Raw genomic sequence first — 17686 nt, 5'->3', positions numbered from 1 at the left:
AACGTATCGCAGAGTGATCCCAGAGTCAGTGATCGGCCCATCTGTTGCACACATTCAAACTGTCTCTCTTATGTCACATGGTCAGTGATATGATAATCAAGAAATGCATTATTAGCAACATATTCTGCCTTTATTGTAATCAATAAAAATAGATAGACTAAACAGATTTCAAATGTTAAGTAGAGGACAGTGCTGATTCTTATATAAGCAATTATAACCCTGATCAAACCTTGGGCTGTAACATATCTTACATCATAAATCCCAACAGGAGATTGTTGATGCGTACTGTGCTGCCTAACGTATAGCTTCCCACCACATGCAACACACTAATGCAGTTGACCCTGTCTTACAGACAAGTGGATTGACATCCCCCTCCGATGGGCTCTGTCTGACATTAACTCCTAGAGATATCCATTTCCCAGCCGCGTCGGCCCGGGGGCATGTTATCACCTCTGAGAGGGACGAGGGGAACATTAAGCAGGAGCCGGGGCCCCGCTGCCCGCCAACCCCTAATGTAGCCTGACTGGAGCAGCGGACGCCACACACACCCTGTTGCATATTGCAACCATGTGGCAGACAATGTATTCGGAGCAAGAGGTGGCTGCGTGGGGAAATGATGAAATCATCAAAGACCTTGGTGGGTTTCAAGACACTTCTGAAGGAGAAGAATAAAGGCAACGGTCAGACATGCATACACAAATTCACCACTCGTGTCCAGAAATAGTCTGACAGAGTGACGGTGCACAGGTGTGGGTCTCTGGACGACTGCCAATGTGTGTGTGCGTGTGTGCGTGCGTGCGTGTGTGCGTGTGTGCGTGTGTGCGTGTGAGTGGGACAGGGAGGGTAGGCTTATCAAATGTCATTGATACCACTTCCTCTACATGCCATTGTCTCTCACAACACATCTCCCTGGGGGTCAGTGTTCAACCTGTTCTGTAACTCCTCTGACTCACTGTGTGCGTGCGTGTGTGTGTCCGTGCGTGTGTGTCTGTGTGAGTGTGTGTGCATGTGTGTGTTAAAGGAAGACCTTCAAGTTCTGAAAAATAACAACGCCAACAGAATGAACACATACAAACACCAGATGTATTCTAGGGACGAACGGGGAAGGGAGATTCTGTCCATTGTTGTGCAGAGGGCTTGATCCACTTGGTTATATGTCAGTAACTACTCGCCATCAAATCACCTCCACCCTTTGTGAAATACATGGTAAATATATCAAGAGACAATTCTAAATGGTGCATATGAATTGTATTTGTTCCATCTTATAAATCATGTGACGCAACAGCAGAGTATGAAGGTAAATGGATGGAAGGGGAAATCAAAAGCAGAAAGGCATACGGCAGTTCACACTGAAACAGAAGACAAAGAGAACAGGCAGTCCTTTATCCTTCATAAAACAGTCCAAGTCTACACTTTAGTCTGTTTTTTTATTTTTTCTTCTTTACCTGCCACCTCCTCCCCCTCCTCCTCCTCCTCCTCCTCTCTGCCACTTTGCTTTGATTCAGCTCTGTATCTGTACTTTAAATGACTCAATTATGCGGGACCCTGTCGTGAAAATTACGGATGTTTTTCACTTTCTCTCTCGGCTGGGACTGTGACCCCTCCCTGTCTCCACTAACCCTCTTAGCCCCCCCCCCCCAGTCTTTCTTTATCTCTCCTCTCTCCTGGCGTCTCTCTCCACCTGTCCTGTTCTTGCCCCTCCTCAATTCTCCTTGGAAACTGTTTTGCCCGACCCCTGCGTACATCGGCGCCTGAAAGGAAATAATGGTTAAATGGAGTGTTTCTAGGCTCCCTGGCACTGGTAGACACAAGTGTACTCTGCGTGTAATTTCATTGCTGTCACCACCGCGCGCCGAGATCTTGAAATGACACAGGGGATCTATTCAAATCTGAGTGTCGGTTATGACAAAAATGAAAGCATCTCACAGTCGTCCATTGTTAATCGGGCAATCTTTTTTTCCTTCTCCAAATCAAACAGTTTGACCAGTTTCAGTTTCCCCTACGAAGCACTGTAGAGCCGCATATTATCGTGTCTAGACATATATTACAGTGAAAGATACTCATTTTCTCCATTGAAATATTTAAGTATATACAACGTTATACTCCCTTGGAAGTAAGATGCTTCTGTGAAATGAACGGCTTTGTGTCAAATTGAATAACAAATACATTACCCTGAGAGCAACATTAACCCATTATACACAGCAAAGAAATAAAGACATACGTGTGATCACCGTTATGGCTCAACATATTGGTGCAAACCACAGTTTGAACGATCATGTCTTTGGTCACCAAAAAATGTTGAAGAACTATTCATTACTTTTGCGTATACAGTGAATTCCCCGAAACCAAAGAAGCACCAAACACATATAAATACACGCACACACACACACACACACACACACACACACACACGCATACATGCGCATGCACACACCCTCTTGAGTAGTTTATGTGCAGAGGAAGAGACAATCCCAGACTTGCAGCATTACCATTCATCATAACAAACATCAACAACAACCAAATAACCAGTAGTACCATTAAACATTTACATCTCCCAAATAATCTGCTGAGAGGCTGGCATGGGAGGGCGGGGCTACCCTGCTGAACCTGATAGGCCCACTCATCCACTCTCACCACCTAGTGAGGCAACAGATCGAACCAACTTAATGAGTGTGTGTGTGTGTGTGTGTGCCAGCAAAACAAGCCCAACCAGCACACCCCTGGGAGGGGCAAGTGAAAGGGAAGACTCTCCGATAAGGAGAGGAGATAAATGTATTGATCGGAAATAAACATGCTGTATTACCACTGATCCGGGGGGGGAGTGTGTGTGTGTGTGTGTGTGTGGGGGGGGGGGGGGGGGGGCTATAGTAACCTGGTATGTTAAGGATTTGAGGAAGATGTTGTATGTACCTAGACCTGCATTAATGCAAACAAACTTTGAATTAATACACTGTCAATGTTCAACACTTTCATTCAGATTCTGCATGTGAAAGAGGAAATGGGAGAGCTGAATCAGTCATTTGTTTTATCTGTCAAGGGGACAGAGAATATATTTTCCAACATGTATGCATCTTTGGACAATAAACACTTTATTATATGTATTGGAGGGAAAACAAATGTGAATGTATTTCAGCAAAAAACATAACGAAAAGAAAAAAAAGACTAGTCTACAGTGAGCAGAAAATGACAAACAAAGCTCACAAATAACAAAGCTACTGAGCTAGATCCCAAGACCGTAGCAGAACTGAAACAGCAAATCGAGTGATGATTACAGTATCCGTTGTGGTGGGTTGTTAGTGAGTGTTTACAGTAGCAGTAGCATGCTGTATAATCAACCAAAGGCCTCTATGTTAATGAATAACTATGTAACCCAGCTTAATACCTTCAAGAAAATGGTGGTCCAGCACTTCCTGTACATTCACACAAAGGAGTGAGTCAACTCTCTCCCAAACCGACCTGTGAAGAGTATAGGTAATGCAGTAGGGCATTGTAAGAAGCTATCGATTAGTCATACGTCCTCAGAGGCCCCGGACTACACACAGGTCAATGTGAGTCCTGGTAGGGCTATGTCTCGGTGTAACAGGAGGAAGGTAAGTCCTCACACTCATTAACCCTTTTAGACGAGCATCACTGAGCAGCAGGCAAAATATTTCTATTTTTCCATCAATATTTCATCACAGGCTCAGGCCAAACAAAGCCATGGGCTTTGACCGTAATGGCCCTCCATCTGTCTATGGATCGTATGGATATCACAGTCGGCCTGTCCTTTGACACCAGAACATTGACTTCAACATCAAGGAACACACACAGACACACACTCTCACACACTCTCACCCAAACACACTGGATCTATGGATGTTAGCTGAAGCCTGGAAGGCAAAGTGTATTTCACTGGCCTTTCTACAGTACCACACAGATGGCCATGTTCCACCAAAAGGTCAGGTTACCAGAGGCTGATAGAGCGGCCATTGTGTGTGTTGGACCAACTCTGGATGTGCAGTTGGTTGAGAACTTTTCAAAAACGACAACTTGCATATTTCCAGAACAAATCTCATCCCAAGGCCCGTTTCAGATGTGGGTTATGTTCTTTACCAACAGTGATCCTCTCTGTGATGACTCCAGGTACCGCTCTGTGCGCCACCACCGGCCACACATACCCAACCCATTGTACAGGAATCTATTTGGTGTCTAGTGAACCACGCACATTGTAAACCTCCCTTGTTGTCTTTGACCAGTAAGGGTGACCTCATCATCTTCCCGTTCCCATTAGCTTCCTGTCCATTAACCCCTTGTCCACTGGGTGAGGCAGGAGCAGCATCCAGTGAAACCATTCGCAGTAAAGAGGAGAAGAGTAGCAAGTAGTGTTTCCTTACACCCCCTGAGGCATGAATCTGATGCTGTGACGGGAGAGGATGTGAGGTGGAGGTGGGCACCATCTTAAGACATTGACACAACGTATCTTCACCCCCCCCCCTCCCCCCGTGCTCATTAACGATTGTCTCGGTCGTAGCCCAGTGGTTAATAATGCGTTCACAGCCGCCCGCCCAAGGATGTCAAAGATGACTTCAGACCCTCCTCCTGCAAGGCTCTCCACGGTGAGGACCCCGGCCCCCCAGGGGTCCCAACCCAGACCCCAGGGTCGAGAGCAGACACAGGAAGGGGGGGGGGGCACAATAGCCCCCCCCCCCATATGGCGCTCTGGGCTTGGGTTACACAGCCCCCATAATGAAGGGATGATGGGGGCACCACTTCGGCTTCTAATTGCTGGTAATTGCCGCCCGCCCCCATCTTGCCTTTCCCTCTCCTCACGGTCATTACTTCTGTCTCTTATTGTGCAGTCTGGCGTGGAGCAGAGGTCACGTGACCTGCAAGAGAACTTCCCCAAGTCCACAGGTAAGACGGCGAGACCAGACGGCGAGGATTGAATGACCCCTGAGACGCGGCCGTCTTTTCCCGCCAGAGGTACGCTACGACATGCTGCATGTTCCGCTGTTCATCCATAGAACCGGTACCACATCAGGGATAAAGACCTGTGCTCGTCTGAACAAGTTGACATTCTGTTCTGAAGGTCAATGGCAAAATGAAATGGCTTCGGTCCACGAACCCAAAAGCAGCCCAGAAGACAGAAAGACTGAGAGGAGCATCCCGAGCTCCTCTGAGCCGCGCCGCCGGCCGGCTCTTAGGCTCCTCCACTTGATAGGGCAAAGCAAAGCGTGGACAATAGCGTCCATTGTACGTGTGCTGTGAGAGAATGACAGGGACCGCAAGGTTGACTGAGCACAGCTCCTGAGGACACACACACACACACACACACACACACACAGCAGAGCCCATTAGAGATGCATTCAGAGTCACGGCTGACTTTCATGTTGTGCTATTGTTACACTGTGCTCCCCTGAGAGGGGCCACAGAGCAGGTAATGAGGGGTAATTGATGTGTGGGGGTCAAGGATCATTAATCCCCTTGGTCAGGTGTCTGTCCGCTGTCATACCTGGCTGAGTGGAAGAGGGAGACTGCAGGGCTAGGTAGTGGGGAGGAGGAGGAGGAGGAGGAGGTGGTGGTGCTGACGACTTCACTGGCAGCAACGTGAGCAGTGAGATGGATGAGCGGTCTCGTGTACACAGACGCAAAGACGTGGAATAAAGATGGATTTGAAATTACAACAGTGGCAATAGACATGCTGTCTCTATCGTGAACTCATATGTAGGGACACACACACACACAGGTACACTGAAATACATTTATCACATCCGTCAACAACATTCCGCAGGATCATCTTATCAGGAGCCCAACAAAGCTGATAGACCTTAACCCATCCCCGCCCCCCGCCACATCCCCCACCCCCCCTACAACCCCCCCCCCCCCGCCCCCCCTACAACCTGGGCATGCTGAGAGTGATAGTGGGCCCCACCCCTCTCCTCTCTTTTCAGCTTGACTGACTAATCTCAACAGCCCCCATCCCTTCATTCATGGGGCAATTTAGGACGCTGATTATCCAGTAACCTGTATGCACACGCCTGTAAAGGCTGGGGCTGGCTGGCTGGTAATTGACCAGGCAAAAAAAAATAAAAATGAGACGCCTGCAGAATAATTGTGTTGGGGGGATTGGGGGACTGAAAGGGTCCGAAGACCCCTCCTTGCCCATTATGCCTGGCAGGGGGTCTCCACTGCCTATGCAATTTTACCAGGAGGCCCACCTCTTACACACACCCCCCCACCGGGAGGAGGGCACCTCCTCCGGTGGGGGGGGTCACCGTCAGCGCTCGGAGGCCATGTCCTGAACTTCACAGAGGGAGAGAAACGTTTTGAAGTGAAGAAGTAGAAATACACACCCCTCAACAAAAGGTTCTGAGATTGACGTGGTGGGTTTGCGGTTTGGCAGTTCAACGCCACTCAGAGAAAGGTTTCAGACTCCTGCTGTGTCAATTTAACTGATGAATCCACTTTCCCCAAGACTTTAAAGACTTTAAAACACCGAACCATGTTAAGTTCTTCGTTTGGGGACACGTGACGACACCAGAGATGACCGAGACATAACAATGATGTAGAATGTTCCCTTGTTGCAAATACAAGATCTCCCAGTCTCCCACAATCTCCCGTTCCTTCCTTCGTAACGCCTCCAGACCCCACACTGAGCAATATACATATGTGCGCAATTGGCTTCTCTTCTGGCTGACTTGTGCCATTTAAGCTGGGAAATAGCCCCATAATTTATGCTCTAGCGACCCTCAGCAAGCCACCATGGGCAGTCTTTCATCTATGCAAAACTCTTGCCATCGCACAGCCTTCATCTCCATATTACAACTATCAGATCCAAGATGGTGGCCCGGTGTTCCCCCGCCGCTGGCTCGCTGTTGTCCCCAGAGTTAACCAGGCGGCGGTCGCTAACCACAGACCCACGGTGCGCAGCCACACAAAGACTAATCACCAACAGACGTCATCGATGGGCTCATGATAAAGTGTTAGCAGCAGCGACGTTGTTCCTGTTGAAACCAGTGTGTGTGTGTGTGTGTGTGTGTGTGTGTGTGTGTGTGTGTGTGTGTGTGTGTGTGTGTGTGTGTGTTACAGGAAAAGGACATGAAGAGCTGCAACACATTGGCATCTAGTTTATTGATGGCAACAGAGTAGAAAGTGAGTCATTCCTCTTAAGTAGTCATGACTCCCTGAGCAATACAAGAAATAACTCTACAAATGTAAAACTCCCCCACATCAAATGTAAGAATCAATGCTCTACTAAAAGGAAATGACTAAATCCTAAAAACGATAGAACTACCTGTGATCTTTAACATACAGGCACATAGGTGGGCGTTGTGGCGCGTATAGTCTTGGTCAAGCATTAGAGTGAACAGGGATGCTAAAGACACACAGTCTGGAGGCCTGCTGCAGGGACACAGCTGGGGTCGACCGCAGGGCTTCACTTCTTGTCCCCGGACAGCCCCTGTAGACGGTGGTGCTCCCTCAGCCTGGACCACAGAGACAAGAAGAGCGTGTCAGCGTTTCACCGTTAAGGAGCTCAACACACGTTCATCAACAGCGACTTGAATACATGCCCTTTACGACCAGGGTAGAGGGTTACGCGTCTTGCAGTAAGACGATGGGAATTTAATCTGAATCCCAGACTTTTTAGGGCTATTATCTCCTGATATCCGACAGCTCTGACACTGCCTGATCTGCTGCCATTGCACTGTTAACATCAGCACATGAACGCGCTCCCCACGTAATGCTGGGGTATGTCATGTTGACTTTCAGTCCTACACATCGACTGGTGACTCTGGGTACAAATGAACGCTGGTACATAGTAGGAAAGAAATACTTTGATGAAAGGATCTTAGTGTTATTTTTTTCCCAGTTTGAAAGTCCTGAATACTTTACAAAGTAAAAGAAAAAGTATGCAATCTAATGAAACGCTGCTCTGACCGGACGGCGTTGATCTTGATGAACCCCGAGGCGTCACATGGGTCGTAGTCTCCCTGGACGTCCATGCTGCGAGGGGACAGAGGACAGCCGCTCAGCACAAGAACACAGAGAAGGAGGTGCAGTGGGTTTATATGAAACAGAGTGAGGGAGGATGGATCAACTGCTTGGAAAATGCAATCGTTGAAATGGTGACCTTTAGAAGAAAATATTAATCAATTAAAGTATCAATTAATTTGTGAATACAGCGGTTAGTGCGCATTTCCGCACAAATAACAAGGAATCAATACAGAGGAAGAAATGCACCACGAACACACACGCACGCACGCACGCACGCACGCACGCACGCACGCACGCACACGCACACACACACACACACACACACACACACACACACACACACACACACACACACACACACACACACACACACACACACACGCACGCACGCTCGCTTCTTCAAAACAACGCTATTGTATCAACACCAGATTAAGCGCACCACCCCCCCCTCCCCCCTCCAAAAAAAAGAAGGAAAAAAAGGAGGTACACTTTGTTACGCGACATTTTATTTCTTTAAAGAATTCTGCCTCAAACGGTTGTCTGTGCATATTTGCCCAGCGTGTCCTGGGCTTTATGTGTGTGCGTGCCACTGGGCTTTGTGTGTGTGTGCCGCTGCGATTTCCTCTACTCTAAATGAGTGTGAGTGTCTCACAAAAGACTGTTTGTGCTCTATAATTACAGCAGTTTCTACCTGCAGCGCACCCTCGCTCACAGACACCTAGGCTCTCTCGACCGGTGCGGGGACGCACACAGCCTTAGAGGGGGAGAAAGAGCTCTTAGCAACAGAGAAAATTGCCAACAAACCATAGAATAAACACTTGTGAAAAGAATGATTGACGACTAAATCATCAACTCAACACAAGACGGGCTACCTAACACCTTACTGCCATTATACACACAGGGACACTGTGTGTGTGTGTGTGTGTGTGTGTGTGTGTGTGTGTGTGTGTGTGTGTGTGTGTGTGTGTGTGTGCGTGTGTGTGCGTGTGTGTTTATATGCCGACATAGCCAATACATCCATTCAGATAGTTCTGGAAAAGGCTTGAATGCTAAAGGGAAATATCTTCAAGTTGTGTCATTTAAAAGCGGGGGGCTTTGCGAGCGGGGGGGGTGGGGGGGGGGGGAGTGGTGCCGGGAGGGGGGCCGTGGTCAGCCACGTAGAGCCCCCCCGCGGGGCCATCTGTCCGGGGGCCTGAGGAGCTGGCAGCGGCACGGTAACACAACACCTGTGTGCTGCTGGCCGACAAGGAGACGTGAGAGATGGAGAACAAGTGTTTATCAGTGAAAGTGATACGGGAGAACGCTTGGGAAGGAGACCGAGAGAAAGGGAGGCAGGGAAATATAGATGGAGGCACGGATAAGAAATGTATTCTGGTATACCTGTTGGACCTGTTCTCCGCCTCCCCATCCTCCGGTTTACCACGCAGGCCTTCAGCGGGCTGCTTTTAACAAAGACCATCTTTTTAGCTACATGTCAACAAGGCACGCGGGCGGGTAGGGGGTAGGGGGTAGGGGTTAGGGGGTAGGGGTTAGGGGGTAGGGGGTAGGGGGTATGCCGACAGGTAGACTGGGGGGAGCGGACTCCTTTTGGCTGGGAGTCAAACACCCATGAGCCCTCACCTGTCCCTCCCCCGCTCTCTGCCTGACCTGCTCACTAGCGCGACGCTGTGGCAGTTTCCTCTTAAAGACGTTGTCTAAAATGTCTGTCTCTCCCCCCTCACCCGCCCTCCCCCCCGTTGACTCGGGGGTCTGTGTGGGAGCATCAGGGGGGAGACGCGGGCATATGGAGCAGCTCTAGTGGGTCAGCGCTGAGCTTGCCTGGAGGGCCTGGGGGTCAGAGCCCTGAATCAGCCCTCTGTTAACCGGCGATGGGGCCGGGGGGGGCGGGGGGCGGGGGGCGGGGGGGGGGGGGAGCTCTGATGTCTTTGTCCAGGAGGGGCTCCACTGGGCGGCCCGCTGAGGACCGGCTGCTGCGCCCGTCGCCCTGGACAACATGTGGGCAGGACCCTGCTGCTGAGGGCCCCTGGTCAACATGTGGGCAGGACCCTGCTGAGGGCCCCTGGTCAACATGTGGGCAGGACCCTGCTGCTGAGGGCCCCTGGTCAACATGTGGGCAGGACCCTGCGGCGGCGTAGCGCACCAATCAGAGACTTCAGCCGGTGACTAGGACCTCTGAGTCCAGGCGGAGCACTAGAGGACCCTAACCCTGACCCTGTACGCTGACGGTGAAGCAGCCATCAGTCAGACCATCAGAATGGCTCTTACTGATAACTGACGTGGGCACAAAGCAGCGTTGTTCACAGGCAGCGCCCATGTCATTTGAAAGCAAAAAGCCAGGCTTTAATCCAAAGCGACTTACAACCATTCATTCACACGTTGACACGCGGCGGAGTGGACCCCGCAGGGCGACAGCCAGCGGGTCAGGAGCAGTCGGGGCGAGGCGTCTCGCTCAGGGACACCCCCGCGCTCGGCTACGATCCTTCAGTCGTCCCAGGAGGTCAACACCTGCCCCTTGCTCATGGCCCGTTCTGCCCGTTGCCGTGGTTGCCCGCTCCCTCAGCCTCACCTGACCAGCTCCTCGTTGTACAGGGACTTGGGGGACTCCCGCCCCAGCATGTACACCTGGCCCTTGAAGACTGACAGCTGGACCTTGCCCTCCACGTTCTCCTGGGACCGGGCGATGCAGTCGCGGACAAACGCACACTCTGGGCTGAACCAGAAACCTGGGGGGGGACAGAGTGTGTAGAGGCGTTAGCTGAAACAATCGACTACAATCGACCACATGTAGCGTTCCTCTGTCCTCCAGGGCCTAAAGGAACGCCACAACAAATAAAAACAAACACAAACAGACCAGGACGAGGAGGACGGGAAAATCAATGACTTCAAAGACCCCTGTCCCACTCAAACATGAATATAAACGGCCAGCAGCCTAGGGGAAGACTAAGCTCTTTGATTGGTCACGACGGATCAATTGGACATATGCCCCCCCCCCCCCCCCCCCCCCCCCCAACCTCTCACCCCTATGGGCTGGGCTTTCAGGTCCAGGTGAGACTTGCATGGCTCTTTAGGGACAGATGGTGTGTGTGTGTGTGTGTGTGTGTGTGTGTGTGTGTGTGTGTGTGTGTGTGTGTGTGTGTGTGTGTCAGAGGGTCAGTCCCTCCCCTCACAGTGGGGAGCCCCTCTCTGTGCTAATGGTTGACCTCCACCTCTCCGTCTGGCCAGGTTCACAAACACGCCCATTACCTTCAAATGGGCCATTCTTCCCTGTGGCAAACTGATCTATTTTCTCAAGTTCACCCTAAAATGGAAAACCTGAAGTCAGACATTTGGGTCACAGAGAGTCTGCAGCAGAGCGACTGATTGAGCTGATTTATAATGTTGAGACTTTATCAATGGAGGAAGGAAAGCCTTTTTATTTAGTGTGCGTCACTGGACGTCCAAACATGTTCTGGATGTGGGTTGAGCTCTGAGTTCTTTGTGTATGAACTCCCCTCTAAAGCTAACGTCTGGTCCTCTGAGCCACCGAGGTGTCTGTGTGTAGGGGAGCTACTTGGCCGGCTTCAGGCCAGCCTGCGTCTCCTGTGCTGCCTCCTAACCCTCTGGAGGGGCGCAGTAATCAGCCTCTAATGGGGCTGATCCTATTATGGGGATGAAAGGCAGGAGGAGGAGGACAGGAGGGCGGGGTGGGACACCTGAGCCAGGTAATACCCACACTCACACACCTCACAAACACACACAGCCCTCTCCCAGTCACACAGAGTCGGCAGCGGGGAGTTCTGCCTGCTCCGGTCTCACTTGAGTCAGAGGTATCTGTAATACGTGACCTTCAGTTATTCTTCACAATACAACTTGAGTCTTATAAATTGACATTTGAATGGATTGGCAATCATTTGCACAAATCGGTACATATTTATGAATCCAAACTCTATATTTTGTACACTATCAAAAACAAACTATGGATTTTTTTCCCACGTCCATACATTAGTGGCAATAAGTCTCAAATCTAAAATCGTCTTGGGAACTGTTGAATCAGCGTTTGTGGATCAAGTGAAGTAGTATTTAGACATTGAGGGCCCTATTTAGACGGTCTGAAACGCAAACGTGAAGCGCTAAGTGGAAGTAGCTTTGTGGGCGGTTCTATGGCGATGTTGCTATTATGACGGCGAGATAGATAACTCTGCGCCCAACGCAAATCTTTGGTCTGAAACCCGTAGGTGTGTTTTGGGCGTAACGTGCAATAAACCAATGAGAGTTCCATCTCCCATCCCCTTTAAGAGCCAGCGCATTTGACTTGACGAGTTGATATTTTGACAGCGCGTTTGCAGTCTCCGCAGACAGATGCATGACCAGATGACTTTCAAACTTCAAATGGCTCAGTTTATGCCCAAATAATAGGCCTAATTCACACATGGAATAGTGTTTTCTTCTGCAACTTCAGAAAAGTCATCATGTAAAGATGGGCGTGCACACACACACACGCCAAGCATCACCCGCATTCATTCATTCTTGTAAACACTCACTCACGGGAAAACTATGTTTTCTCACAATCAAATACTCATCAATCCTAAAAGTAATGGGCTTGTATATGATGTCTGTGTCAAAAAATGTGTTTGCTGTACGGTGTTTGCAGATGCATTAATCTAAAAGTACAACTTACCGCTGTATCTTTCTTTCCCAAATCATTTAACCAACCATTTACCCTAAAACAACATTTTGTTTTGGAAGGCTGGAATATACTTTGCTCGAGTTCATTATTGTTATTATTATTATTTTAACGTGTGGCATAACCTACTATAAGCCTACTGTGTTCATTCATGCAGTTCATTCATACTACACTAGTGGTGCCTGGTTGCTGCGGGGGAAAATCAGCTTTGCGCCGGGTGCAAACTAGCAGCGACACATGCGTCGGTGTAGAAAGTCAATTGCGCCGGCCGCAAGATAGGGCCCTGAGTCTCTTTCTCCTTTGTGTGATTCACACACACTGGTGACTACCACGTGTCCACGGACGTCTCTTCAGGGGTGGACTTCTGTAAACAAACGCTAGTAAGCGGGGGAGCTGCGTCTGGTCTGGATAGAAAGCACTAGAACGTTTACATTGCTCAACCGATGTCATGAGTGCTTCTTCTACTCAGGGTTCTGAGGAGCGTCCAGACCAGGCGCTGTGCGGGCGGCTCACCGTTGTAGAGGAGCTCAGAGAAGGTGATCCCCAGGCCCTGCTTGATGCGCCGCACCTCCTTGTCCATGGTGAAGGTCTCCATGTCCAGATGGGCCTGGTACAGGATGGTTCCTCCCGGGGTCTCGTAGATCCCTGAGGGGGACAGGAGCATAGTAAAGGGGAACAGGACATAGGAACCGCTTTCTAGTGTACTCAGGACATCAGAACCCTGTTCTGTACAGAGGACATCAGAACCCTGTTCTGTACTGAGGACATCAGAACCCTGTTCTGTACTGAGGACAACAGAACAGGGTTCTGTAAACAGGACATCAGAACCCTGTTCTGTACAGAGGACATCAGAACCCTGTTCTGTAAACAGGACATCAGAACCCTGTTCTGTACTGAGGACATCAGAACAGGGTTCTGTAAACAGGACATCAGAACCCTGTTCTGTACTGAGGACATCAGAACAGGGTTCTGTAAACAGGACATCAGAACCCTGTTCTGTACTGAGGACATCAGAACCCTGTTCTGTACATCAGAGCCGTGCTGTGAAGCAGCATGTGAGGCGGGGGACAGAGGAGGAGGGAGGACGCCCACAGCAGGCTGACGACCGTCAGACCTCTGGTAAATAAATAAAACAATCAACTTGACGAGGGTATCGGTGGTCCCAAAGCCTCGTCACACGGCGGCAGAGAGGGACAGCTCTATTAGCCCCCCAGCCAGGGTTTGACTGACAGCTGCATCCTGCCTGACGTGGATGAATCCCGGGTTAATGACGGGGTACGGGGTCCTGCCAACCAGCAGCCCAGACCAGCGCTCTTAGTACCCTACAATTTACCCTCACTGGACGGGGGGGCTTTGAAGGAGAAAAAAAAAAGACAGTCGGCGACGGAAAGGACAGATAACAGGAATAAAATCAAGCTGTCACTCAGCTGGAGTCGGAACAAAAGGGATCCGAAGGCCTAGAGGCAGATGAAGTCAGGCCCTCAGCTCAGACCGGCCCCACCATCAGCCTGCATTCTGGACTGGCGTTATGTTTACCAACGATCACTAATCCAAGATCATCTTCATCCTCTTTCACGAGCTAACGTCAAAAGGCCAACTACTGATGAAGAGCGCTCATCTATGAAGCGGCAGAGCAGCGCTCAGCCCGGCTGCGCGTCACACAGGGGCCTGCGAGGTAAACCTGAGCTGGCGAGGAATGCTGGCGGGTGTTAGGGGCTCGGAGGGTCACCGAGGAGAAACGGAAACAACAACAACAGCTCCAGCGCCATCAGATAACTCCGTTAGAACGCCCTGCAACTGAATGAGGATTAAGTCGGACAGAAACGGCTCAACAAGAGACAAGTCAACAATAAAGAAGCCAAAACAGAATGCTACCAGGGTGAGCCTAAGAAGAGGCGCTTAGTTAAGCTGAGAGTACGCCCCCCCCCCGGTGGGATTGGCGGCATTAATCTTTTATGCAGTCGCCGTGTCTCTGGTGGGACGGACGGGGCTGCAGGCCGTGCAGAGAGTCAGCGGCAGGAATAAATCCTAGCCAGGTGGATTCCCATTGGCCCATGGGCACGTGGGTTAATGCATGTCCGCTGGGTCGCCACTGCATTAAGACCAGGTAAACAAAAGAAAGAACATCAGAAGAGAGATCGGGATAAACAGGCATACTTAGGAAGGGAGAGGGAATACGTATTCACATAGCGGCTAGTGGCTTGTGTCGGCGTGATGGAACACTTTACGCTGTGAATTGGGGGAGGTGAGTCGGTCGCAAATTGATTCCCAAAGAAGTAACTTTTGGAAAGCTTTTTTCCCCAGCAGCATGCTTTGATGGCTTCTGCTATTTGCTGTATTTTGGGCCGTTTGACATCAAAGTGGAGATGAGGTCCTCTTTGCGTTGTGAGGAAGCGAGCGAGCGAGAGCGAGAGAGAGAGAGAGAGAGAGAGAGAGAGAGAGAGAGAGAGAGAGAGAGAGAGAGAGAGAGAGAGCGCAATTTCATGTTTTCTTCCGATGCAAGCAAGCAAGCACTACGGCTCCATCAACGTCTCGGGGCGTGCGTTGGGGGCTCTGACAGGCTGGATGCTGACGGCTTTGTAGTCTTCCTGACAAAACCCATTTCCAACTGCCAGCCCGTCCCTGACCCGACACAAATACACCGACCCCAGCATGACATACCCGGCGTCCTTTCTGCCAACGCCATTGTCACGGCAAAATAAAGAGACACAAACAAAGACACACACCAACACACACACACCGAACGGGAGTTATGGGACCACTTGGACACCTCGCTCTCCTCCTCCTCCTCCGATTGCTTCAGTGGAGAGCGGGAGAGAAAGCGCTTCGATCTTTTGTCCATCGAGGGAAGAGAAAATTGGTCTTCCCATTTTCCAATTTCTACCTGCCAAGTGGCGCCACAAGCCCCAGTCTGTTGGCCAGTCAGCCTGTCAATCAGAGCGCGGTGCGGTGGTGTAGCAGAGGGGGGGGGGGGGGGGGGGGCTGCGACCGCCCGGCCCTGGTGAGCGTAGCAGCGCGACACACGCAGAGAGGTGACAAAGAGGCAATGGGAGTCACCCGCGGCTCGTACTGACAACAAGAAGAATAACAACAAGAGTGTTGAGAGGTGCCTGACACGTACGTGTGTGTGTGTGTGTGTGTGTGTGTGTGTGTGTGTGTGTGTGTGTGTGTGTGTGTGTGTGTGTGTGTGTGTGTGTGTGTGTGTGAAACAACTGTGTGTATTTTTTGTGTATCCAGCGAAGCATATGCACAATTAATCCCTCACAGTGTGTGTGTGTGTTCTCTCGGTGTACATGCAGAAGTAAACGGCAGTAACCTCTGTGCTTTTCGCTTCCCAGGTGAGACTTAAGAGAGAAAGTGATTTCCTGTGAGTGCGCGGCAGCCAGAGCCCCATCACGCCGCGGCCCACAGCCTCTCAGCCCACTTTGCATGCGGGCGGGAGGGACGCGCTACACTTTAACTGACATCTCCTGAAAGCACTGGCCTTGATTTTTTTTCAAAAGAAAATTGTGGAATGAATGGATTAAGATATAGCCGCTCGGAGGTCTGCACCGCCCACGTCAATCGGGGCGTTTGTAAACTCGTGCCGACGAAGGCCCGGTGAGATTGAAAGGTAAATGGAGTGAGAGAAACACGACGGCTGAACGGAGCAGGAGGAGTTTGTCCGTACCTCGGGACTTCATGCCGATGAAGCGGTTCTCCACGATGTCGATCCGACCCACGCCGTGCTTGCCGCTGTTCAGGTAAAAGAGAGAAACGAATTAAAACACTTTTAGTGAGTCCTCCTATGCAGGCGAAGAGGAAGAAGTAGGAGAAATGCGAGCAGGGCCGTGAGGGGCGACGCTGGCGCTGCAGGCTGTGGGAGGCCGTCTCAGGGACTGAGAAATAAGCAGTTTCACATGAAGCCAAAGAGCGTAGAAACAAAGTCGCTTGGCTGCATCTTCTCTAACGGCACGTTTCCACCGAGCGTTGCGGTACGGTTAGCTTCAATTTCCGTGCGACAGGGCGATAAAAACAACAAACAGTGTCCCTGCAGGTACATCAGGCGGGTGCGCTGTAAAGCTTAGTTCATTGAGGAAAATGTCTTGACGGCAAAAGTTTGCCGTCCTTCTTGGACGTCCTCCTTTGTTGCTCTTTGTTTAATGTGTCGCGTCATTTTTTATATATATATTTCTTTTGGCTACACTGTGTCAGGCTGCTATGAGGTCACGATGGTTACCTAGCTGCTGCGGTTATCGCCATCCGTCTTAAACCCCGCCCACCATAAGGGTACCGTCTTAAACCCCGCCCACCATAAGGGTACCGTCTTAAACCCCGCCCACCATAAGGGTACTGTCTTAAACCCCGCCCACCATAAGGGTACTGTCTTAAACCCCGCCCACCATAAGGGTACTGTCTTAAACCCCGCCCACCATAAGGGTACTGTCTTAAACCCCGCCCACCATAAGGGTACTGTCTTAAACCCCGCCCACCATAAGGGTACTGTCTTAAACCCCGCCCACCATAAGGGTACTGTCTTAAACCCCGCCCACCATAAGGGTACTGTCTTAAACCCCGCCCACCATAAGGGTACTGTCTTAAACCCCGCCCACCATAAGGGTACTGGTGGCAGTGGAAACGCGCGCCGTAACTGAGCTGCACCTAACTGTACTACACCTACCCCACCTGATGGACCGCACCGCTCGTTGGAAAGGCGCCATAAGCTTGCTTTGGTGTTCTTCATCACGCAGGGAGGGTACTGGAGGGCGAGAGGACGGCGGCCTTACCCGATGTCGTTGAGGTAGGAGAAGATCTCCAGGGGGCTGGTCTTAGCCTGGCCCTCAGCTACGTTGGTGACCTTGATGGGCACTCCTAGGGGTCACAGAACACGGTGAACAAACTAAAGGAGATCACACTCTGCTGACGACCACCGCAGAACCCTTTGGACAAAGAACAGATCATTAGAATGAGAGTAAAACGTTCATTAGCATGAGTTAATAGGATCTGAATTAGGGTAGATGCACCTAATCTATATACTAATACAATTATTGAACACTGTGTGGTTTATTA

The 17686-nt window shown here is 50.5% G+C and overlaps 1 protein-coding gene across 2 annotated transcripts in view; it reads right to left on the bottom strand.

Moving 5' to 3' along the window:
* Nucleotides 1-7100: 7100 nt before the first annotated feature.
* The window catches only part of ass1 (argininosuccinate synthase 1), a 29797-nt gene continuing 19211 nt past the window's right edge, over nt 7101-17686 (bottom strand). For both annotated transcript variants that reach the window (XM_084486666.1, XM_084486665.1), the window contains exons 10-15: nt 17404-17488; nt 16308-16372; nt 13151-13282; nt 10541-10697; nt 7918-7983; nt 7101-7463 (exon numbers count right to left, since the gene is read on the bottom strand). In XM_084486666.1, coding sequence (XP_084342792.1) covers nt 7415-7463; nt 7918-7983; nt 10541-10697; nt 13151-13282; nt 16308-16372; nt 17404-17488 — 554 coding nt within the window. In that variant the 3' untranslated portion in view covers nt 7101-7414. The remainder of the gene's footprint in view (nt 7464-7917; nt 7984-10540; nt 10698-13150; nt 13283-16307; nt 16373-17403; nt 17489-17686) is intronic.

This window comes from Micromesistius poutassou (genome assembly GCF_964030765.1).
Source record: "Micromesistius poutassou genome assembly, chromosome: 22".
Classification (NCBI taxonomy): Eukaryota; Metazoa; Chordata; class Actinopteri; order Gadiformes; family Gadidae; genus Micromesistius; species Micromesistius poutassou.
Note: the sequence above shows the minus strand (reverse complement) of the source record. Positions and strands in the feature narration are given on the sequence as shown.